Below are 25,142 nucleotides of genomic sequence, written 5' to 3'. Positions count from 1 at the left end.
CCATGCCCATTAAATAGTTGTGTATGATGCAACATGCTAAAATAATATCAACTTGAGTATTAGCATCATATGTTAGTTCAGTACTGCTTCCTATGATAGGAAATCGTTTCTTCAACACACCAAAAATTCTCTCAATAACATTGCGTAGTGATGCATGTTGAAGGTTGAATAACTCACGAGGATTCTCTGGTCGGCGTGAGGACCATTCTTTTAAATGGTAGCACACACCTCTATACGGCGAGATAAGTCTAGCCTTCAATGGGTATCCCGCATCGACAAGATAATATTTCCCTATTAAGAACAATAATAATTAATATTGGCTTCATATTAATAATTTTTTAGTTAATATTAACAAAATTGGTAAAGTACAGCCACACCCCCGGAGGTTTGACAAAAGGACATTCAGAGAAAACTTATTTGTTTTTTAGACAAAGACACGCCCAGAAGATTTAGAAATGGACAAAGACACCCCTTTACATGATAAATTGACCAAATTACCCTTTGACCGTTTAGGAGACTTTTTTAACTTTACAATTTAATAAATTGGACCAATCTACCCTATGAATAATTTATGCATAAAAAAAAAAAAAAAAAAAAAGTGAACAATTGTTCTCTTTTTTTTTATTTTTTATTTACTTTATAAATGTCCCAACTTCTTAAAAATGTTAATGTCTAAAATGATTTTTTGATCCAATACATATATTTCAAATAAATTATATTTGTTATTATTTCTTTTCTTTTTCTTTTTTATTTTTAAATTAAGATACTTAATTCTTTCATCTAAAAAAATTAAACCAATATCTTTTCCTTAAAAATAAAAAATATGGTACCAGTATAACTTTATACATCTTAAATTATATTTCAAATATTATGCATTTCTCAATATAAAAGAAAATAGGTAGCAGTATAACTTTATGTATCTTAACTTTATACATGCCTTTGTTATTTTTTTTTTCCCTTTGTTTTATTGTTATTATTTTTCCCTTTATGTTGGGAAATGCATAATATTTGAAATATAACTTAAGATGCATAAAGTTATACTGGTACCATATTTTTTTATTTTTAAGGAAAAGAGATTGGTTTAATTTTTTTAGATGAAAGAATTAAACATCTTAATTTAAAAATAAAAAAATAAAAAGAAAATAAGTAATAATAAAATATAATTTATTTGAAATATATGTATTGGATCAAGAAAACATTTTAGACGTTTACATTTTTAAGAAGTTGGGACATTTATAAAGTAAATAACAAAAAAAAAAAATTAAAGTGAACAATATAAAGGTTTTTTTTATTATTTATTTTTATGCATAAATTGTTCATGAGGGTAGATTGGTCCAATTTATTAAATTGTAAAGTTAAAAAAGTCTCCTAAACGGTCAAAGGGTAATTTGGTCAATTTCTCATGTAAATGGGTGTCTTTGTCTATTTTTGAACCTTCAGGGGGTGGCTTTGTCCAAAAAACAGGTAAGTTTCCTCTGAGTGTCCTTTTGCCAAACCTCAGGGGGTGTTACTGTACTTTACCCAAACAAAATTTACCTTGAGGAAGTTTTAGTTTATCTCCATTTCTTTCTAGTGCACTAGCCATAACTCTTGAGTCTAAAGCGGTACCTTCCTATCCAGGTAAGACATAGGTGAACTTCATATCAAATGAACAAGCTGCTAACACATTTATTGTTGGATAATTATTCCTACCATGATATCTTGGTGCATCTTCGTTAGATACTCTCACATGAATGTGTGTTCCATCAATTGCCCCAATGCAATTCTGAGATAAATTATTATATAAATATTTACATGTAATAGTTGGTAAGAAAATAAAATTTGAAGTATTGAGGGGTACAAGTAATAATCACGTTTACCTTAAAATATGGATGAAACCTATCGTTATTGAGTATTTCTGGGGGGGACGTCCGATCCATTAGGTTGTTTGAGGAACTGTCCTTCTAAGGATATTATTGCTTTTAACATACTATGAAAATGACGGCTTATAGTTTCACCAAAGCGACAAAAGAAAAATGATATTGTCCGATTCCTCACATTTTGTGATATAATGTAAAGAAACTTGGCAACTTGCTCTTCAACACTTGCATGTCTTGTGGGTCGAAGACCATCATCTCTCATAAGCAACTCACAGAAATTTTGAAAAGCTTCTAGTCCCATACGAGTAATGTTACGACATTTCACACTTACCCTAAGCTCGTTTATTAGTTTATCCTGTATTATTTGCCTTTCAATTTCTGGTTGTGTAATAGGTTTATCTATATAGTTTCTACATTTTCAACGCATAAACCAATACACAGCAATGTTAGTGACTAGAGTTGCAATTTTACGTCGTCTTTGTTCCCACATTAAATGAAATTTTAGTATCTCATTTCGTTGTCTCTCCATCTAAAATTGTAAAATGCAAAATGATATATTAATAACCAAAAAATAAAAATTGAAAGCAATTAAAATTGATGAATAATGACCAATGACAACAATTATAAAAGACAACAATTATATATGCTAAAGAATTTTCATGTCTAATTATTATTATCCAGTAATTATTTTCATGACTAAATAGCATATGTTATTCCTCTAATCTTCTTTGGTCTAAAGCACACCCAATTTATATTGTGTAATAACAGGAAAAGCTCTTGCTTGACGCCAACAAGGCTTTAAAGAGGAAGGTAGAGAAACAATACGTTATGCTTAAATTTGTCCCAATTTAGGCTTTTGAGTTTTGGTTGTATGTTATGAAATCTTTTTAATTTTTCATAGAAATGGTTGTTTACTTGTGTCTAGAGCGAACTTGGAACATATCCTCGAAGGTGATCTATAATCTTAAATATGTTCAACTATATAATACTTGGACTGATACAGGAAAATATGGTACTTGGTGCTGACAAGATAAACAAGCATTTAGGATATAAAGCCAAGTAAATTTGAATCTAAAAAAAAAATTCAAGGTTCACACTTGCAAATACGCAAGCATAATTGAATGATAACTAGATCTATTCTAATAACATGAGATAGATGTCAGTTTGTCACATAGATAGTGGGCTCTTGATGCAACAGCATAAGAAACCCACAAGGTGGCTTGCTGATACATGTCGACATAAAGACAAAGTCAATTAGACACTTTGATATATAGATTCTAGTGAAGTACATGTTTTACTTAATCAATTTATCTCAAAGAATTCAAGAAATCTAGTGTCATGTATGATAAAAATACAATACCCAAATTTTGACTCGCCGAAATGACAGGATGTGTGGTCCTTAACCTTTTTTAGCCAGCATATACTTCATGACTTTACCACTTCATTCATCACTTGAGAAAAAAGAAAAAAGGAGCACAAGAAAGCACCAAAATATTATTAACATATAGAATGCTCACTAGCAATCAGGATCCATTCCCAGAGTATTGGTATTGATGCAAATTGAGTAAGTAATATCGATACTCAATAAGTTGAAAGCACATTCAAATATTATAAGGAGGTCTTAACCAAGCATGTTTATTCATCTGAATGAAACCATAGATTAGGTATATGGGTGTGGAACTCCAAATAATAGCAAAAATACATCAATTCTATATTTGACGACAAAGCCTTATCCCCCACAGTTGGGGTAAGCAACAAAAACTCTGGTTCATTCGGAAAAGGGGGAAAATATTTTGCAATCATTTATCCAACACAGAAATTAGCAAATTAAAAACTAGGGTTTACTGAAAATTAACAAGGAAAACAAATCCAAAAATTGATTCAAAAGCATCAATTGATTGCAATATACTGACTTGATATGATTAGAGGAAGATTTGTGGTGATGGCCGAAGCTGGAGAAGAGAAAAAAGCAATGTCGCCTTTGCCCGAAGCTAGAGAAGAGAAGGAAGCAGCGTTGCCTTAGAACAATTAAAGTTGGTTATTGCCCTAGTAAACCACATAAGAATAATATATAATTGGGATATAAATGGAATTACTTTTCAGTATGTTGTTTTCTAAGGGTATTTTTGGTATTAGCAATTTATAACTTACTCCACTATCCTTTATCTCCCTGTCTTCTCAAATTGGGAGAGAAAACATATAAGGGATAGGGAGGGATATCCCTCCCTATTTCTCCCTATCCTCTATTTTCTCTCCACTTGACCCAACCAAACACACTCTCGCACTATCCTCTCTTTTCTTTTCTCTCCCTATCCATCCAAATCAACCCTACCAAACACACCCTTAGCATTGTAAAAAACAAAACATGCGTAGATCACTTTATTAATCAAGTCACAAAAGCATACACTTTTTATGTATATAACAATTGAAATATTATTAAGAAACAGAACAAGTAATGGATAAATTGACAATTTATAGCATCTCAGTTTCGCCAACTTCAATAGATACTTGTTCAATAGCTAAGGCACCAACACTTGTTGGCACCCATTTTGGCAAAATGACAGTTGACATGTGAAAGGATATGAAATTGACTTGTGGAAACTGCATGCAAAGGTGGTATGGAGAGATAGATTCAAATTAAACTATAAATAAGGATTATAATGCTAATGGTTATTTTTGAGATAGTTTAATTTGAATATGTAATTGGTTTTGCTATAAAGTCATGGTGTAATTAAAGTGCTTAAGTGTAGGAGTTGTTATTTTGGTTACGTTCTTTTATAAATAAGTGTAGAAGTATTCTTTGTAAGAGGTTCGGCACCCTCATAATCATAGTTTACTATAATTTTGTTTTCTCGAAATCTCCCTCTCTAATTCAACTTTCTTTATTTAGCAATCTTGATATTCTCTATATTTATCTTTCTTAATCTTCTTCTTCTCTGTCTATCTCTTTCCCTTTTATATCTATATCTAGTTCCCTTACCCTTATTTTATTATCACGTTCAGTACAATTCATTCATTATTAAAAGGGTAGTTTTGAACCTACATGAGAGTTTGATGTTCTCTTCATACAATCGTTTGAAACTTTAGCCAGCCGATTTTAGGGTCAACATTCTTGGCACGCTCGGTGGGATCCACTGGTTGAGTGAGTTGTAATGCCTCTCAGGCCAAAGAATTCAAAAGTTGTTGTAACTTTGGAAGATGATGTCGAAGATATGAACCAACCAATCGCCCCAGGCGGATCAAATGTGGCTGAATCAGCTTTACCATCCAATGCTCCTTTAGCACAGATGTTTAAGGCTATAATACAAAGAATTGATGGCCAACACGTACAAATTAGTAAAATTAGTAATAAGATGCAAGCCCAAATGGGAGAAGTTAATCAGAAAGTATTTACCAAAATGGGGGAGATGAACTAGAAAATGGAAGCAATGATGGCTCAGATATCGGCTACCCAAAGTCATCATGATCAAGCTGAAAGTTTGGCAGCTTATGAATCAATTTTCCAACATATTTCTTTACCGTTGATGAACATCTTTCAAGAGCCATAAACAACGGTGGCATGACCTGCCCAACCGAATGTAACTATTGGTATGCCCAACGGCAATCCGCCAATAATAACAGAAACACCCACCGATGATTCGCCAACAAAATCAGAATTTACAATGCTTGTCGGTAGTGCCGATTCTACCTCTGAGGGAACAGCAAGAGCTGGGGGCAATCAGAATCAGAATCGATGGAGGAACAATCAACAAGGTCCACCAATACCATGAGCAGCTACCGGGGGGCATGCGATCGCAAACCCACAACGGGAATGGGTTGATCCGTATGCTTTACCTCAGCCTATCGATCCACCAGCTTATAATGCAGGAATCGATAGAGCCCAAATTTTAGCCCTAATCCAGGCTGAGGTAGTTCAAGGGCAGAGGTGTCCTTGGGCGGTGTATAGGAAACCTTATCCAGATCATGTGGATGCTCATGAGTTTCCCATAAATTATTGTTTTCCTGATTTTTCCATGTATAGTGGTGCGGAGAATTTTTCCACAGTGGGGTAAAATTTTTTTGATAGGCTTATTTTTTTAGTAAATAAGGTTTCCTAAAGAGTTTATTTTATTTTATTATAATTAAATTAATCCCATTTTATTTTTAATTTTTTTTGTATTTTTTGGTTAGAAGGCGAGACATACTTTTTGGTAAATGTTTTGAAACTTGGAGGTGATTTATTGGTGAAAATTATTGTAGAATATTTTGATATTAAATTGTTTGAATTATCAATTTATTGTATTATATTATTTACGAACAAGTAATTTTACATATGCGAGAATATGAGATGTGTTATTGAGAATATATGTGCTAAATGTTATCTCTAAAGTTGAATATGTTACTTAAATGTTGATGATTTAGGTGTATTATTGTAAAGTTGAATGCATTTGTTTTTAGTTAAGCCTTTTGAATCTGCATGTTAGTTTTCTTATATAATATTAACAAAAGTTTAGGCTGTTTTTTTATATTATTTCATAATATTAACAAAAGTTTCACGTCACATTATTATTGAGGAGGGAAAGAAATTAAATGTCCGCACATAAATTCTCAGGAAGGAAAAAGAAAAAATGGTCCACATCAAATCATTATCTTTCTTACGTCATCACTTTAATTTTCGTATATTTTTCTTGTATATTTATTTTTCAAACACGTTAATGGGAAAATTATACTCCAATAAAAGACCGACACCTGTGCGATGGACACCAACATTAAAGATCTCCAGCCCGCCCAGCCCACACCAAAAGCAGATCAAGATCAACGAAGCGGCCCAAAGGTCCCAAGGAAGAATAGACCGGTTTCGAGTTGATGAATGCAATCTATCAAATCAGATTTCATAATGGCCCCAAAGAAGCCCACTAGGAAGCCCAAAACACCTAAAGTTGTAATCCAAGAAATGAGCCCACCAGGGGCATCCAGATCCAGTTCTGTCCTTTCATCTAAGTTGAGGCAATTTTCCATTCAAACCACTAGGAATATATATATATATATATATATATCCTTACTTCACTTTACTGAAAGAATCTCATTTTTAGTCTTTTCTCTGCACACATTATATTTGGCGATTTCTGTGTCTCTCTCTACACCAGCCAAGGCGTGTGACAAAAATAGAAGTGAATCACATTGAAAATACTGGGAAGGAAGCTCTGCAATGAAAACCACAAAAATATTAGTACTAAAACACGAAAGCACGCAAAAACGTAAACACTCAAGGACGTCTCTGTCCTCGTTCTTCTTCATCTTCCATATATTAGGAGCTTGGAAAAAGAACAAGGTTCGGAATTGTATCTGGGTTGGATCCGAAATCGGACCCACTCTCTGTCTCCCTCTCCCACGCTTCGATTGTCTTTGTTGCAGAGAGAGAGAGAGAGGGAGGCGATAATCGTCTCTTGGTCTTCCTCATTGTTGCCGCGAACCTCTTATCATTAGGTTCCTCTCTCTTTTCTCAATACGTGTATATCATCAACATGTATATGTATATTCATATCTTTATGATAGATGCAGATTTATTATTATTATTATTTTCAGGAATAAGATTTCAATTTTATCTTTGTTGTCTGTTATGTTTAATTCTTCATTTTTTATATATAATAGTAATACCATTCTCAACTTAATGTTGACAATTACTACTTTTTCATTCCCATGTTTTTGTGTGTATAACCATATATCTATGTTTCTATATATATGTTTTCAACACTTGATCCATTTTTGAAAGCCATGTAAAACTTTTGTTGCTTACTGTATTCTGCATTTCTTGTTTCACTTTATTCATTGGAGGTTTAATATTTTTGTTCTTATTCATCAAACCATCACGGGGACACTGAAAATTGTCATATATATATATATTCAATTTGAAACTCACACCCCTATTTTGCACTTAGAACGCTAGAACCATTGGTTATTGGATATGATTTTATAAGTATATTCTCTTACTAATTTTTTAATTTCTTGGAATTGGCTTATAATTTTAATTTCATTATCAGACTTTTATGAATTGGGTACCTGAATGTTGATTTTTTCCAATTTTACAAGTGTCATACTTGTTATTTTAGTGACTAAATTTTTTCACAAAGGATCCTCATTTTCTTGTTCACCCTCTCAACAGAGGCTATAATTGGATTCAGATTACATAGATGTCTGCTATTGGCAAAGGTATGCTCTTAACTATTATAGGTGGTATTTTATAATATACACGATGTGATTTAATTTGTCCGAATTTATAATAAAATGATATGATGTCACTGATACCAATATACATATTTGGAAGGGTTGATTCCTCATTTTCTTTCACTATGATAGCATGATTGGTAAGATTTGTATTTGCTGGAAAGGTATTGCAAAGTCCATCGTTTTGGTGGAGTGCTTTTCATTTTATTGCATTTGATTTTTTACATGACACTTGTTCCGCTTCACTGCCTTATCAGCAGACACTTCAGAGTAGTTAATTACACTTAAAGAATATCCTCACTAACAACAGTGATCTCTCTCTCTCTCTATATATATATATATATATATCCGCGTGTGTTTGTGTGCATGCTCTTGCATATGTATGCTGTTTTTTTTTTTTTTTTTTTCTTTCCATAATTATGTATTCTAATATTTAACCTGTGCAAATCTAAGTTTTTTGATGAAGTTCTAGAAAGCAGCCTGTTGTGTGTTTATCTCGCCAAATATGTCTTGTATATAAAAGAAAGAATTAAATTTGTTATTTTCTACACTATATTACACTTGTTTGTGTGACAAATTTGCATAGAGATAGTTCACCAAAAGGTATGTATGGTGATGTCTCGCAGAAGGAAACCCTTCATCAAATTTTACACAGCCCTTAGATGGTACTATATCACTTATTCTAGCAATTGATAATTCCATATCCTTAGCTGTGAACAATTATATGCTTAATGTCATGAAGTTTCAAGTTTTACTCTAAATTATGGTCATGGGACGTGGATCACCATGGAGTGGACTCCGTGTTTGAACCCCATCATCTATAAGGAAAGTTATTGTAGAACAAGTCTTCAAATTATGTAAAAGTAAAACTTCATTTTCATTTCCATTTGACCGAATGCTTCCTTAGTATATGTTTTGCGATGCTTCAATACATTTGTCCAATAGTTAGTCACTACCAATTGGGGCTATGATCCTGTATGGTATGGTTCTAACTTCAAATGTTGCAGTTTCTTCCTAAGATAATTAGGACTGGGATATTGTGTTATCTATTAGATTTAGCTGTGGGTATACTGGTAAGATGATGAGTACAACACATGGAGTTAGAGAATGTACTAAGCTGTGGCAATCTGCTTTGAGTTGAAGTTCTCATCCACTGTTTCAGATAAAATTTTACACCTAGAATAGTTCTTATTTCTTTTAATCCTTCCTCCTCCGTACCATTTCTTGTTGATTCTAGGGGCATCCTTGTAAGTTCCTTTATCTATTTTCCCTGAAGGTGGTTGTTGAAGTCATCTACTTATGTTCCTGCCATTGCTGTGATTCAGTGAGGACTTCAGTTATAGGGTTTTGAAAGTAGCAAGTTTTAACTCTACTGACTTATGTTGTCAACTTCCTTTAGAGAAATTCGATCTTGTTGATTGATAAGAGCAATGCCATATTTCCATTTGTTTGGAACCATGTTGTTGATAATATTTGTTTATGGCTAGTAAAAAATATTCAAATATGTATAAGTGGTTTGAGAAGGTATTGAAGCAGAAATGTTAGGACCAGTGGGCCGTATTAACATTTGTTCAAAATGGTCTTCTAGGTCATACTACTATATGGATTCTTCAAGGTCAAATCCATTCATTTGAATTCTACACAGTAGTATTTTCTTCAAGGTTCTGGATTATTAATACCAATAACTTCTTTAATGGTTATTGTTGCTTGTTTGAGTTAACATCTTATCTTGGTAATCACTGGAACTGCTTTAAGAACTGGAGGCATTGTTAGTTTTATTTGTATTTATTTTGTGAATGAAGATTGCTTTATTTCAAGTTTCTTGAATGCTGTTTAATATGGTTTGCATCAGGTTCTCTGTTTTTCTTTTGCTGTACATAGCTGTGCTGTTGGCATCTTGTATGAAGGCAATTTTCGTGGTCACAGAGGTTAAAGTTAGTAATTGTAATGGGTACTTGTGTATCAACACCATCTAGAACAGTTAAACCGCCAAGGAAATTCCGTCTCCAGCTCTGCAAATGCCATGGAAAGCTTTCTAATTCTGTCCATAGAGTCAGGAAAAGGAATAGCGATGTTGGGACTCGTGTAGCTGATTTGGCTACAAGTGAGTTTGTTCATGCAACCACCACTTGCAGAAAATCTGGGGTTCCCAATTCAGCATTCCATCTCAAACAATTGCAGCGGCACGATAGTAAAATTGATGCTAATGGTATATCTTGTTTCCATTAATAGTTTATCTTTTTAATTATCTTTTATAAATAATTTGGCAAAGAGAGATGAGAGTTATACGGTTATACCTGATTGGACGATCATACGAGTAATCTCTTATTTTGGTTGTTCAAAAGAAAAGGTTTTGGACAAATGAAAGGAGCACCACCTGGTTGTACAAAATGTTATTTGCAGGCTTTTCTTTCTGCCTAACAAATTTTCTTGGTCGGGTCATGTTTTAGTTTACAATTTCATGAGCAAAATTGGTTAATATGGATTAACATTCTTTTTACAAAATAAACACCCATAATGGGCAGTCCTAACTCTTAATTCTTCAAATAGTTAACAAATTCTGCGGTCAACCTCCCCTGATTTATACTAAACTTTTGTTTCCTGTAGCAGTTGATTCTATATATATTTTTTTCTCTCCCCATTTTCAATTTCAGCGAAATTTCAAAATTTACAGAAGAAAATTCTGATTCTGATATTTCAACCTGTTTTGAATCCTAATTGGGCCAACTTTTAGATATCTAATTGTCAAATACATATTATCATTAATTATCTCGCTACACCAAATTTCGGAAAATCTTGCATCATGAATGGTCTACTGTTTTTCATGATTGAAAAAGATTCTATATTGGTGGATTTAGATTCCCCAAAGGTACTTGGTCATGTTCTTACTCCTTAATAGTGCCTTTGTTACTAACTATGCCTCAACCTTTATAAATCTTAATATATATATTTTTTAATCTTAATTGTTGTGCCAATAGATTCCATCAAAAGTGAATATTTTGAACTTTCATCAATCTTATTTCTGTTCCTTCTAAGAGCTAATAATATTTATTTCCGGTTAATTATTGTTGTGGTTGAAGAAGAGGGCCTAAACTTATGGAAGTTTCTTGATACCTATAAATCTTAATCTTTCTTCTGTCATGTGGTGACCGTGTTGTTTGCAAACCTAGTAATTCATGTATACCTGTTTTATTCTCTTGAAGAAATTTTGTTTTACTTTTTCAGGGAATAAAATTACAAAAAGAATAGCTCAAAGACTTGAAAATGACATACTAATGTGTGTGCAGTGATTTGCCAAGAGGAAGCATGGTTTGACTCGCGCAGTATTTTGGAGTCTGAATCAGATGATGACTTCAGCAGTGTGCGTGGAGGTATGAACTTCAATCTCTTTTGGCTGAATTTGCAGCATTTATGCTGCCTTCTGCATAGAAAATGGTGTATCATAGATATAACATTAGACGTTATGCGACAAGTGACAGTCACCTTCAGTTGCTTTGACTGCAGTGGACCAACTAATCTAAGATATATGCTCTGCTGGTGATTAGCTGCCATAACTTTTACACTTGTGGGATTTTCAGAGCCCAAGGTTGTTGTCGTCATCATCATCATCCTTGCCTTTATCCCGTGCAAACGGGGTCAGCCACGTGGATTCTCTTTTTTCACTCTTTTCTATTATAAGCCTTATTTCCTACTAAATTTATTTTTTAAAAAAATCACTTTTTTTCACTTCATTCCATGTTTAAATGGTTGATCTCTTTGTCTCTTACCTTCCATGCAAATCAATCTTCCTCTCCTCATGGGTGCATCCATAGGTCGGCCTTGAATATATGCCCATATCACCTAAGTCGACTCTCTCTTATTTTCTCGCTAATAGACGTTGCACCTAATTTCTCCCAAGTCTGTTGATTAGCAATCTTATATTTCCTAGTTATTCCTAACATCTATCTTAACATCCACATTTCCACCTCATGGATGTGTTGTTTGTATTTCTTTTTTAACGCCCAACATTCAGCTCCGTATAAAATAGCCGGTCTAATGACTGTTCTATATTCTTTCCCTTTTAACTTATTCGGTATTCATTTGTCGCATAAAACCTCACTGGTGTCCTCCACTTTGTCCGACCTATTCCGATCCTATTACCACATCATCATCAATCTCTCTTATCTTTTTGTGCAATTATTTTTGAGTAATGCTTTGGTCTTGAAATTTTATTGCTATATTATCATTTCCAATATCACTACTAAATTTACATTCCATGCATTCCATTTAGTTCTACTACTTTTTAAGCCTTTTGACTCTAGTGCCATTCTCCAAGCCTCTAATTTTATTGCTAAGGCTTCCTTAAAGCTATCCAATAGCACTATGTCATCCGTAAATACCATGCACCATGGAAGGTATCTTTGCAAGTCTTACGTTATTTTATCCAAGATTACTGTAAATAAATATGGACTCAGCATCAAACCTTGGTGTAATCCTACTCTTATATGAGCTCACTAAATCATGTCTCTTGGAACTCTATGCCTTGTCTAAGTCTATAAAAACCATGTATACATCTTTTTGCTTACTTCTACAATCCACTACCAACAGCCTTAATAGGTAAATGTCCTCTGTAGTGGATCTCCCTGGCATAAATCCAAATTGATTTTCGGACACTGTACATTCTTTCCTTAGTTTTTGTTCTATCACCCTTTCCCATAATTTTATAGTATGACTCATTAATTAATTCCTTGATAATTGCTGCAATTTTGTGTATATGAAGGATTTTGCACCAAAAGAAAGAAACAATTAGATGGTTCTTGTGGAAGCCCTGGCATTGTAAAAGAGCATAGAAATGATTCTCAAAAGAAAGCTCAAGAGAATATTTTGATGTCTACCTTACCTAAATTGCTGCCATCTTCAAGTTCCAGCAACAAGATCATCAATGCACCAAGCCCAGATCAACAAGATCAGAGAAAGAAATCAACAGTTATTAGGCTTTCATTAAAGAGGAAATCAATCAAAAGAGAAGAGAGAAATGAAATTTGTAAGTGTAAAACCAATTTGTTTTTCAGTGGCATTACTTTCTTGGAATGGACTCCACATTTTGAAGATTCCTATCTATAAATGTAATACTTTCTAGTGTCACTATTTCCCGATTTATTTCCTAGAAGTCTGCATGAAATCTGGAGGGGGACCTATTAACCATGCTGTGTTTGCATATACATCTCTATATTTCCAAAGCCAAGTTCACTTTTGAGTTTTCAGTTAAGCACTTTATATTCTATTTAGCTTATAGGTCAACTTTGGAATATTTTGTGGCTGGTTGTCGATGTTTAGAATTGTGTGAAGTGATATATATATATATATATATATATATATATATATTGATGTGATCCCTCAATTTACACTTCCTTTTAAAATTGATCTTCAAGTTTAAATAAGCGAGCTTATTTGATTTTATGAGCTACTGGCAGTTAAGTATCGTTGCTTGTTTACGTTTACTATAATAACTATTGCTTAAGAAAGTGATTTGATACAGCATTAACCATATCAGTATTTGTGCAGCTGCATCAAAAAAAATTCTGTGTCGTCCGAGAGCAGGACTCACAATTCCATGTTGTACAGAAGGGAAGCCAACTATAGGATGGTCTGAGATTGAACCCTCAAATTTTAAGCTCCGTGGTGCTAACTATTTTAAGTATGCTCGTAACTTCCATCTGTTGATCATCAAATCTAGATATTTAGACATCTGCAACAATATAGACATAAGTTTGCTATTGCATTTAATTTTCTGACAATTCAACATGCAGAGATAAGCGCAAATCCCGTGCGCCAAATTGCAGTCCGTATACTCCAATTGGTGTTGATCTTTTTATATGCCCAAGAAAGGTTAATCACATTGCCCAACACCTTGAGCTTCCTACCATGAAAGGAGATGGGAAGGTGCCTCCACTTCTTGTTCTCAATATTCAGGTATTTTTTAAACTTTTCTTAATTTTCTAATAGTTTCTCTTTAACCTTCTTATGTTTGTGTGTCTAGATGGTGGGTTGTTTTGGTGGAATATTAAATTGCAACTTCATTAAAAAGAATGGAGAGTAGTGGCTTGTGCAGTTTCTCGTTGTTTATCTTGTAATTTTGTTGTGCGCTTTGTGGCAGTTACCTACTTATACTACTCCATTGTTCCTTGGTGATGCTGATGGGGAGGGTTTGAGTCTTGTACTATATTTCAAACTTTCAGAGAATTTTGAGAATGAAATCTCTCCTCACTTTAGTGACAACATTAAGGTAATTTTATTTTAAATTTTGTCTAGCCAAAATAGGAGCCTAATATTTTTGCCTCGGAATTGTTTTATTAGTACTTTCCGAGGATCTTCTCTTTATTGCCATGCTATAATATGTTTTCAATTTAAGTAATTCTTACGGGGTGACATCATCCTCGTTTTTTGTTGATTGGCATATTTTCTTTAGTCCTCAAATGGTCTACTCTTCCTCCTCTGATAAGAACACCCACTGATAATTTAGTGGGGGCAATTGCCCCCACTGATTTTTCTTGTTTTAGTATTATACCCTATTTTTCTAGTTTTGATATACATATATACCTATAAAATTCTACTATTGCCCCCACCGGAATAGCATTTTTTACTTTATCGCATTGGGCTGGTATTTTTCTTTGAATACAATTGTAATATAAATGGGTTATCTGTTCTTTACATGTTCTAGTTTGTTTACCTGTAAAATACACATCTGGGAATTACCTCGGGATATTTCTAGTTCAGGAAAGTCTACTATTAAATAGGAGAATTTACCATATAAAGTACAATAGTGGCAGTTTCTAATGAGACCATCATTTATCCGCTTTTCCATTTCTTTTTTAACTTTTAGTTATTTTATTTTGGTGCAATGGAGTCTCCTGGCCTGGCTAAGAAAATGGAAGTCTCCTTGTTTGAAGGTGATGTAGAACTTGGAAAATAAGATTATAACTTTATAAGACCAATCAACAACAAACCATAACAACTAAGAAGAAGAAAAGGGACATCGCCCAGTTCTATTCGTGGGGAGGGAGGACTTGAGACGGACCTAACTTTTGGTATTTCACAAAGTAGCTATGCTGAGGCCTGAGCTGGTACAAATGGCACTGTAATAGACCATCTGTAATGACGAAGAATAAACTAAAATGAAGTATCTTCAGTAAATTTTCGGGATATTCATATGCAATTGTTCAAGGCACAGGGCACTTTTATAGTTCTGTTCTGTTGGGATTTCTGTAAATTTGTTGCGTTATTATATATATCATGTGCTGGGCGACCATTTATGAAGGGCTTGCAATTTCCATTGTAATGCGAGATGCTTGTTTTTTTATTTCCTAGTTTGGAATCCGATTATAATGGATCAAAGGAAGAAAGTTCTCTTCTATGCAGACATTGCACTCAGCTGCTGATCCGCTATTTCCTTCTACTGAAATGAACCGTGATGGCTGCAACATGTGGAATAACTTAAAATTGTCAAACCAGATGCATATATATTAGTTTGGGAAAGTTGGTGGCTACTGGTGTAATACTTTGACACAATTTGCACGTAAACTCAGTATTTAAGCAACTACTGTATATATTTCAATTTTTTTTTCCACATTTAGGTGCTCACAGTTATTACATTTAATCTTGTACGGGCAACTTGTTTTCAGTTGATTTTCTTTCAGTTGGTTGAATATGTTGATTTGCTCAACAGAAATTGGTAGAGGATGATATGGAAAAGGTTAAAGGGTTTGCAAAAGGATCCTCAGTTCCTTTCAGAGAAAGGCTCAAGATCATGGCTGGGGTGGTTAATCCGGATGATCTGGTCTTAAGTTCTACTGAAAGAAAGCTTTTACATGCTTATAATGAAAAGCCAGTCCTTTCACGCCCTCAACACAATTTTTATCAGGTGGAGTATCATGTGCTCTCTTCTACTTAGCTGCTGATTCTTTTAAACCGTTAGTAAACCATGGAGATAAATATGCACTTCATACTTTATTATACCAATGTTGTTCTATGGGAATCTTGCTTTCATGGTTCACCACCACGAGGGATCTCAAGAACTATTTTTATTTAATGGCTACTATCACTGGCCATTACATACAAGCATGGGAGACATGCAACGGGGAGAGCACTAACCCATAAAAGGGACCCAGGCGTAGTGGGTGTTTGAAGCCAAGCCTCGTGGAGTTCCCTTTTTAGATAAAATATGCAATTCAATGTGCTGTTGTATGGTCCTGTCGATGCTCATTGAAAGATGTCTCTTCTATGCACAAGCAATTTAACCCTTTAGCGTGTTAGTAACATCTTGCTTGTACTTGAAAGATTTTGTGATTTACATTCCTTTTCAATGCAGGGTCCCAATTACTTTGAGATTGACCTCGACATTCATCGGTTCAGCTACATCGCAAGGAAGGGACTTGAATCATTCCGAGAACGTTTGAGAAATGGAATATTAGATTTGGGTTTGACAATTCAGGTACTACTTTTATCTCGATGCATCCCGGGTTCCACCATTATTTTGCATTCTGATCCTCAGAATAAGGAAAAACTCATCGCGGAAAGAAAAAAAAAAAAAAAAACGAGAAACCACCGAAAGAAAAAAATGAAATAACTGATTATTTGATAATGATCAATACCTATTTAGATATAAATCTTCTTGAGTGTTGGCCCTAATAAGCTTGATTGAGTTCAGCAAATTTCAAGTAGTGTCAATATTTTGCCTTTTTCATTCGCATTTTTTATTTTTTGATTTTGGTATTGTCAATTTGTTTTTTGAATGCGATGGGAACTTCACATACAGATTGTTAATTGGAACTCTCCAATGCTATGGCATCTATATCGACTCTAATTCAACAAGGATCCACATGACTTTTTCGTGCTCCATATCATATTCAACTGTCTATCTTTTCTTCTCAATTCCTTGTACATTTCATGTAATTGTAGAGTGCAACATCCAAATAAATAAATAAATAGAGAGAGATCAGAGTTCCTTGAGCCATCGTTGTTGTGAATTTCAATCCGCTGGAACCAACTTTGCCTTATTTTTAGCATTCACAGAAAGCTTTCAATTGTCCCTAAAACTAACACTCCTTCCTTAAATTGAAACAGGCACAGAAACCAGAAGAACTGCCTGAGAAAGTGCTTTGCTGTGTGAGATTGAACAAGATCGACTTTGTTAATCATGGCCAAATACGCACCATCTTCACGCGAGATGATGTCTAGCATTTAAAGTTCTTCATTGGCATCTGCTTGTGGGAGGGCCAAGATGTTCATCCATTATGTACATATTTCTACTCCCTGCATTCCCAGACTTGTACATATGAAAGGAAAATATTTTCCTTTTTGGGGGAAAATATTTTCATTTCATTTCATAATCATCTGAAGTGCTTTTTAGGGACTGTCCTCAACTATATCCTTCCCCAATACATCTCATCATGTATTTCCTATTTCACTAGGTTTAGTCTTTTAGTTTGCCCAGAGAAGAAAAAGGTGGAGGAGGAGGAAAGAAAAAGAGGAATCAGCTACTTTTTTTTATTTGAATGTCATTTCTCCCCCAGGGTTTAGTCCATCATGGGAGGTTGAGGCCCTGTTGTGACAATAGTGGTGTGTATGAATGTGTTAGGTGCGTGCAGCGTGCCTTGCTGTAAAAAGAATTAATAATAATGTAAAAAAGATAAAAAGAAAATAAATATTTTAACTGCAGATTATCTTCTTTAATCTTTACAAATATTTTGTTGTTATGGAGGGGCATTGACAGCGTTGTGGGTGGTTTGTTTTCAAGCTTATGTTTTAATTATTGAATCTTTTCTAAGTGATTTCATCTAGGTGTTGCCATCTTGTTGCATATTCTTTTTCAACATTGAAATTTTTTTTTTTAAACGTAGTAGTAATAATAATAATAATAATAATCAAAAAGGAAAAGGAAACCTTCCCCCAACCATTTTCATTGTGAAATTAATAAACGTCGAACATTTAATTTTATGAATTAACCCTCTGCAATTAATGATTGAAAGAGGGCATTTTTGTTGTTTGTTCCTAAAGCCTCCTTCATTTTAACATAAAAGTAGAACCAATATCGAATTAGTTTTTCAAATAGAGATGGATGTCAAAACATATGTAAAATTATGGGTACTCACGTTAAAATAAAATTTGAAAAAACATATGTAAAATTTGAGTACCCATAATTTTTAAGAAACTTGAATCTTTCACAATTATTTAGGGGTGGCAAAATGGGTCAGAAATCATTAACCCGTTCATATCCGCCCGTTTTTTAATAGTTATGGGTAAACTATATTTAGTTTGAAAGTTAAGATGACTTGGGTAATCTTTGACTACTTAATTTAAGGGTCAAGATAGGTTGAATATGGTTTATCATATTTAACCAATATTTCATCCATTACATAATAAACACACCAATACACATCTATTCTATATTGCATTCAACTCATTTCTCTCTTTAAAATTCTTCCACTCACAATCCTCTTTCTCTATATTTGTCTCTCGTCAATCCCCTCTCTAATAATTTCTTCTAAAAAAAATAAATAATTAAAAAAAAATAGAAATTAAAAATAATAATAATTAAAAATAATAATTAATAAGTTTACGAATCATAACGGGTTGACCCGGTCCATTTTTAACTCGAGCGAATTAAATATAGATCTTAACTTATGTTGACCTTTTATTTTCAACCCAATCTAAACCTGGCCCAATCCACTCATTTGCCACCCCTACAATTATTATACAAAATTACCCCTATGGCAATTTATTTATTTATTTATTTACTATATTTTTTATTTTGAGGTCCGTTGTATATGACATTTGAGGCATTCAGGTGAGTTTAGGATAAGATCACAAGAGCCCACTTCTGCGGCACGCTCATTCACGCACATAGAGACGCACACTCTATCCCCCATGGCAGCTCTTTGTTCCATCTCAATAGCTTCCATTTCCACTCCACCCAACCCAAACACAATCCCAAAAACCCAACTCAATTTCTGGTCTGTAAAACCTTTTCTTCATCCCATTCACTCATTTCGGACCCCCAAAACTCCGCCAACGAAGACAGCACCCTTATTTTCCACCAACACAGTCGATGAAGATCAGAAACGAAACGAACAATCTGTGAGCATCGACGCTCTTCGCCGCTTCATCAACCTCAATTTGGGCCACTGGACTGGTTCCTTCCACGTAAGTATTATACTGTCTGTGTATATGTGTAAATAACAATGTGAAGCATTTGTAATTTATTATTTGATGTTTGGTTGATTTGACAGCAATTCGATGCTCACGGGAATTTGATGCATAAAGTGAGCACAAAACTTGCAGCTAGTTCTTATGGTGAAGATGAACTCCTCAGTTTAATTCAAACGTAAGCTTCATTTAGGAACTCATCACTTCAATACACCACCATATATATGCCAATACATGTATGTTGTATATAATATTGCCATTAGCATTGATGTCCTTTGTTAGTAAATAATTAGATATTCATAATTTTATTTTCCATTTGTGATGAGAATTAGTAGTCCTAGTTAATTGACGGAGCCAGAAAAATAATTGGAAGGGGGATAAAAAATATCAAGAATGAAGAATTCAATGGCATGTTATATTTACATTCAAGAAAAAAATGCATCTAAATTAACTTATTTCAATCCAAATTATAGGAAGTTTGTAAATCTATAGAATAACACATCTCAATCACAAGCGTGCAATACAAGAATTATCAAAATAATAAAGAGAGGTAGAAAGAAAATTATATAACAGAACAAAAACAAAATTTAGAGCTTAAATATTGCAAATCCAATAATTTATGATGTGAGAAAACAAAATCCTAAATTAAACTGAGGCTAACATCAACATTTGCCTAAAACGTAAAAGAAAATTCAATTAAAAATTCACACCAACCAAATAAAAATTTAATATTAGCCCTAAAATCTACATTTGTTTTCATGAAAATTTAATATTTTTGGATTTATAGGAAAAGTAAAAGGGTGGGCAAGAATAATAATTTTGTAGAGAAAGAAGGGCATATTTGTTAATGAGGAGGTTATATTTGCTATTTAGGGGGCATATTTGTTAATTTGATGGGTTTTTTTGTCAAATTTTATTAAATTAAATATGTGAGCCTAAGTTGCCTCTGCCCTTGGGTCAAATGGTCTAACCAACCACCATGACTCTTAAGTGTATTAAGCATGCGTTTTGGCATCCAGTGTGAATTGAAGGGATTCCGTTATGTATAATGTTGCAGTTTTTGGTACAATCTATTGTCAAGATTGAGGCCATTGAAGGAAATTAAAACATCTTTTGACTCATGGAAAGGGTCTGTGATACGATTTCACCAAAAAGTGGTGATTTAGTTTTTTACTGTTATTCATGTTGATGACTGTCACTTGTTCCAATGGATTCTTTCAATTTAATTGATTCGTGTTAAGAACCATATATAAGGTGACAAATGCAACAATCTAATTTTCATGGAATATTCAAGGGAATTTTTTTTGCTTGGAATAGCATGACGACCAGGATCAGGGATTAGCTTGACTTTTGTTTTGAGTTTTAAATGATTTGATGGCTGATAGATTGCATATGACGCGGAGTTGGCTTCTTCGATCAGTAAAATACTGGCTTCCAAAAGTCTAGATTGACAATATATATATTATTTATTTACTTATATTTTTGGAGGGGTTCCATTTTGAATTCAAAAAAATAAATATAAAGTAGAAGTTCCATTGTGTGATTCATTGAGGTTACATTTGTTTCAAGGAAAATATAACCACAAAAGTAGCCTATAAGTGCAAGAGGTTAACGAACCATTTCTCAGACATAAATTTCTTAAAAATTAGGAACAATATGTACTCTTATGTCAAGTTATAATCATAAGAATAAATGGTAGTGGTTTGTGCTATTTACATCTCTCTAAGTGAAGTATCTTCATGGGCTTGAACTTTTCAGCTTATACATCAAGCAACCCTCATCAGGCACTTCAACTTCTGGATATGATTGCGAGCCTGAATGGGCAGAGTACAAAATCAAAGAAACCAACATGTTTACTGTGGACAAATATCAACAGGTGCTTCAATACTTTGAAGACTAGTTATCTGTTATCCACTGGCAATTCGTCCTGGAATCTAGCTTTTATCATAGTTTGCGCTCCTTTTTTTTTTTTCTATTGAAGATCCATTATGATTTAGTTTGCAGGTTGGACTTTTCCCCAATGAGAAAGCCTTTGCACTACGGTACCAGACAGCTGGCATGTTGGAAACCGTGTTGAGGCAAGGGGTACTAGGTGAAGATGACATTGGAGAGGAATCACCAAAGTTAGTGCTCTTTTTATTAAATAACATTGTTGTCGGTGCATGAGTTGTTTTTTTAATAGTTCGGTATATTAATACAATTTTTACCATTAATGATTCTAACCACCTTCATGTACACAAGTTTGTATGATTAGGGATTTGATGTTAACATGTAAGCTCTTGTGGCATAACTTGGGCTTTGAGGATATAACAAACCAAATCACCAATGTATTGAATTACAATGTAGAACAAGATTTTCTTTGAAGAGATGGAGTGGCATTTCATTGGACATGTAGAAAGCACATACATTCATCATCATCGTCATCGTCATCGTCCTTGCCGTAAAAGATAATAATCAGTTGATAATAACTCAAAAGATTCCAACCTTGACATACTTAAGTTCAACTTTCTATGATGTATCTTGCATGCAAATCCTGTAACAAACAATTCTAGGGTCACATATAGGGTTTCATGATAAACAAAACAGGTGAATGATGCGCCATTGCACGATATACTTATCACTTGCCTTTTCAAATAAAGTACCAATTCCGACAATGTCGTTTTCATTTATACTGATCTCATATAAGTTCTTAGTTGATTTTTAGCCATTGTTGTTTCATAGTCCTCATTTTCCCTGTTCTCGTTTTTCATTTGCCATCCAGAAACCTGAAGCTTCCCTCTCGTCAGCCTTCTATTGTATGTGAGAATTGCCTTTATTCACTCGAGAAAGATATGCGAGCAAGAGCATTTCATATCATGGATCCAAAAGGCGTTTTAGAAATGCTTCTTATCTTCCTTGAAGAAAGAGGTGGTGCAGTGCTTATTCCTCCTTCCCTTGACAATTCTAAGGTTGGTAAATTAATGGAGGGCGAGAAAAGTTTCTCTGATTAGTCATTGCCTTTTTGAACAGTCACTACAATGAAATGTCTTTACAGCCCTAAAACGTGTTTTCTGTGATATAAATTTTTTGTATGGTTGCAATAGAATACGGACAGGATTATGCCGTTTCTTGGCAAATGGAAAGGCCATTCTATAACTACTCGCAGTGGTATTTATGGATCTACAATTGCTGAAGCTGATACAATTTCTATCCTTGGAATTGACAACATGGGTCAGCTATTTCAGGTTTGTGTTGCTCCTTGCAATTAATATCTCGTAAAGTGAAATATAATTTAAGTTGATTTACTTACTTGGAATTAGAGGATTGAGAGAAATCTTGAATGATATGGCACCTAATACTGTGGTAGTTTATGGCATGATGAAAGTGAAACCCAACTATGGGTAAACTCTCTGGATTGAGACCTCAACTTTGATGAGCCATCTTATTTCTTCAAGGTTATCCCTCTGCAATTGTGAATTTATCCATGTAATTTAGATTGACTAGATGTTGAATTTATTCTTGCAAGAAACACACTCACACATCCACTTTACCCCTTTGGAGACTGGAACCCTCGACCTACTACTTTAAAAGGTAAGGAAGTACCACTTTGCCCCTATGTTTAGTCATTCTTTTGACATGAGAGGATGAATGAACATGATCTTTTTATGTAATTGTGAATTGGTCATGTAATTGGTAGAAATGATGGGGCCAACTTTTAAGTTTTATCCAGTCATTTTTCCCCTTGCTGCCCATTTGAGAAATTAAGTACCTTGACCTATTTTATAGACTTATGAGCTTGAGAATTAGATATATTATTTTCAATTTTAATTGTGATTTTTAGAACCAAAATGGTAGAAAAATGTCTCTTTATAATGTAGTTCAAGTGGTTTTACTTGTAAATGTTTCCCGTGAGACAATTAGAGACTTAGCAGGGTTCCATTTTGTTAGGGTGAAGGTTTCACCAATGGCACTATCAAGTCACTTCCATTTTGGGCTTGGGAAATGGAAGTGAGGATTGGATCAATTATTACTACTTTTTTTTTTGCTGTAAATGTTGATTAAATTACTACTGCTTTATTTCATGGAACGAATTGTCTTATTTTCTCTCTATTTATTTTCACTGTAACAGGATATAACTTCCACATCCAGTGGAGGTGATGTTACCACTAACGTGCAATGGACGGGTACCATGTCTGACAACTTGGTTACAATTGATGGCGGTTTCCAAATAATCTTATTACCTGGGGGCATGTACATGGGATGCCCGTGTGATGTGGCCAAGTGTGTGGCAGAATCCAAGTCCTTCCATTTGGAGTTCTGTTGGCTTGAGTCACCTGGCAAGAGGCAGAGGCTGGTCCGCACTTATGATGTGGAGGGCTTAGCCGTGTCATCAACATACTTTTCTGAGACCAAACTGTGAGTGTTCCTTCTACTTTGTTGTACAGTTTGCATTTTTTGGGTGGAATAGAGAATTATGTATGTATTTGTATTTGATGCTGTTGGTGGACTAATAGGATTCAGTATAGTTTTTTCTAAATGAAAACGAAGAGAAGGATATTACCGTCGTCGTTTCACGAGTATATACATTTTCATAGTTGTGCTTTATCTAGCCTACTCCCTTAAAAGGCACCATGACTAGATTAATTGTGATACTGTTTTTTTGCCACACATCACAATATATATATATATATATATATATATATATATATATATATATATATATTAAGGAGTCGATTTCTTTAACACACACTGCTGCTCTAGATTTCAAATTCCTCTTTGCTAAGTTGATCTTCTTGGTGACAGCTGACTATGCCAATGCCACATTGATTAAAAATTTCAACTCGCAAAAGTTGTGTCTTTTAGCAGTTGAATACAGAAACTCGTCGGAGTGATGTCCGTTGCTTCGAGCTAACCTAACGGCGCCCCCTATTATGGTCCATCGCCGATTGCACCTTGCGAAGGAGGAAAAGAAAGAAAACGAAGCAGCAGCAGCTGGAAGTCTCATGATTGATTATGTGTATAATTGTGGTATGCATATGCTAATCACTATTGCAGAAGTATGTAGTTTCATGTTCTATTGGGCAATGGGTGGTGTTGGGATTCTCTGTGGGGCAAACCAAGCAGATTCAAACTCTTAAAGATGTCATTTGATAAAACAATGGTGGGTTTACCTCATTGTTTTCTAAAAATTGAAAGGAAAAAAAATCCGTACCTTGAAATTGGGGGAGAAATGAAGATATCATAACAAAATATTAACCAAAAAATAATGTCAGAAGTCAGCAAATTTTTAACCAGAAAAGTAAAAAGTTTGATTTTAATTTTTTTATTTTTATTTATTTATTTGAAGGCAAGATGATGTTAGATAAGAAGTTAGAGGTGCAAAGGCTTTAAGTCGAGTTACCAAGGACACAATGGGAGTAATCCAACCGCAGGACTACTTTGAATAATGAACAAAGTAGATGTTAGTTATGTAAGCAATTTCAAAATAAATAGAATTCAATGATCTAAACACATAAACCTTTAAGAAACGTACTTGCATTTTTAGAAGTTTGTTTGAAAAAAATTCCTTCTGAAACGCTTCAATCCTTTACTTTTATTGTGAAAACTGAACGATAGATTTTAGATCCTTTTATTGCATATTTATTGAGGGTTGGGGCCTTCTTTATGAAGGGAGAAAAAGAGAGGCATATCATTTTATTACATATTTATAGAGGATTGGAACCGTTCCTTATGAGTTGAGAAGGAGAGAGGAGTTGGTTCCATTAACATACGCATTTCTTTGCAACAACTATTAATACAATAAAAGAATACATCCCCACTCTTAAATATATATAAGTATTATTCATTCAAATATATGGATAATTAAATATTAACTAATTATTGTTAGACTATTATTATTATTATTTGCTTATAAGT

At 33.9% G+C, this 25,142-nt stretch overlaps 3 protein-coding genes across 4 annotated transcripts in view; all 3 read left to right on the top strand.

The window, feature by feature from the left end:
- Positions 1–9,996, top strand: part of LOC132282202 (uncharacterized) — a 51,821-nt gene extending 41,825 nt beyond the window's left edge. Inside the window, exons 5-6 of the mRNA XM_059783813.1 lie at positions 9,071–9,136; positions 9,916–9,996. Coding sequence (XP_059639796.1) covers positions 9,071–9,136; positions 9,916–9,996 — 147 coding nt within the window. The remainder of the gene's footprint in view (positions 1–9,070; positions 9,137–9,915) is intronic.
- Positions 6,927–17,766, top strand: LOC132286382 (uncharacterized). 2 transcript variants are annotated; one of them, XM_059788709.1, is made up of 11 exons: positions 6,927–7,325; positions 8,002–8,048; positions 9,916–10,272; positions 11,351–11,434; positions 12,823–13,086; positions 13,608–13,740; positions 13,853–14,015; positions 14,200–14,328; positions 15,769–15,963; positions 16,411–16,533; positions 17,166–17,766. In XM_059788709.1, the coding sequence occupies exons 3-11, from the start codon at positions 10,011–10,013 to the stop codon at positions 17,277–17,279; spliced, it is 1,467 nt and encodes a 488-aa protein (XP_059644692.1). In that variant the 5' UTR covers positions 6,927–7,325; positions 8,002–8,048; positions 9,916–10,010; the 3' UTR covers positions 17,280–17,766. The 2 variants fall into 2 exon arrangements, with proteins under 2 accessions (XP_059644692.1, XP_059644693.1); XM_059788710.1 differs by having other exon boundaries at positions 6,927–8,048.
- Positions 17,767–18,890: 1,124 nt separating this feature from the next.
- LOC132283111 (uncharacterized) lies at positions 18,891–24,311 on the top strand. The gene is made up of 8 exons (XM_059785007.1): positions 18,891–19,244; positions 19,331–19,425; positions 21,006–21,123; positions 21,252–21,370; positions 22,009–22,195; positions 22,331–22,471; positions 23,356–23,642; positions 24,030–24,311. The coding sequence occupies exons 1-8, from the start codon at positions 18,969–18,971 to the stop codon at positions 24,031–24,033; spliced, it is 1,227 nt and encodes a 408-aa protein (XP_059640990.1). The 5' UTR covers positions 18,891–18,968; the 3' UTR covers positions 24,034–24,311.
- The last annotated feature ends 831 nt before the right edge of the window (positions 24,312–25,142 follow it).

Source organism: Cornus florida, unplaced genomic scaffold, assembly GCF_030987335.1.
Source record: "Cornus florida cultivar Cherokee Brave unplaced genomic scaffold, ASM3098733v1 CherokeeBrave_3.0.0_Hap2_Chr11, whole genome shotgun sequence".
In the NCBI taxonomy this organism is placed as follows: Eukaryota; Viridiplantae; Streptophyta; class Magnoliopsida; order Cornales; family Cornaceae; genus Cornus; species Cornus florida.
The sequence above is the reverse complement of the archived record's forward strand: the minus strand, read 5'-3'. Positions and strand labels throughout refer to the sequence as shown.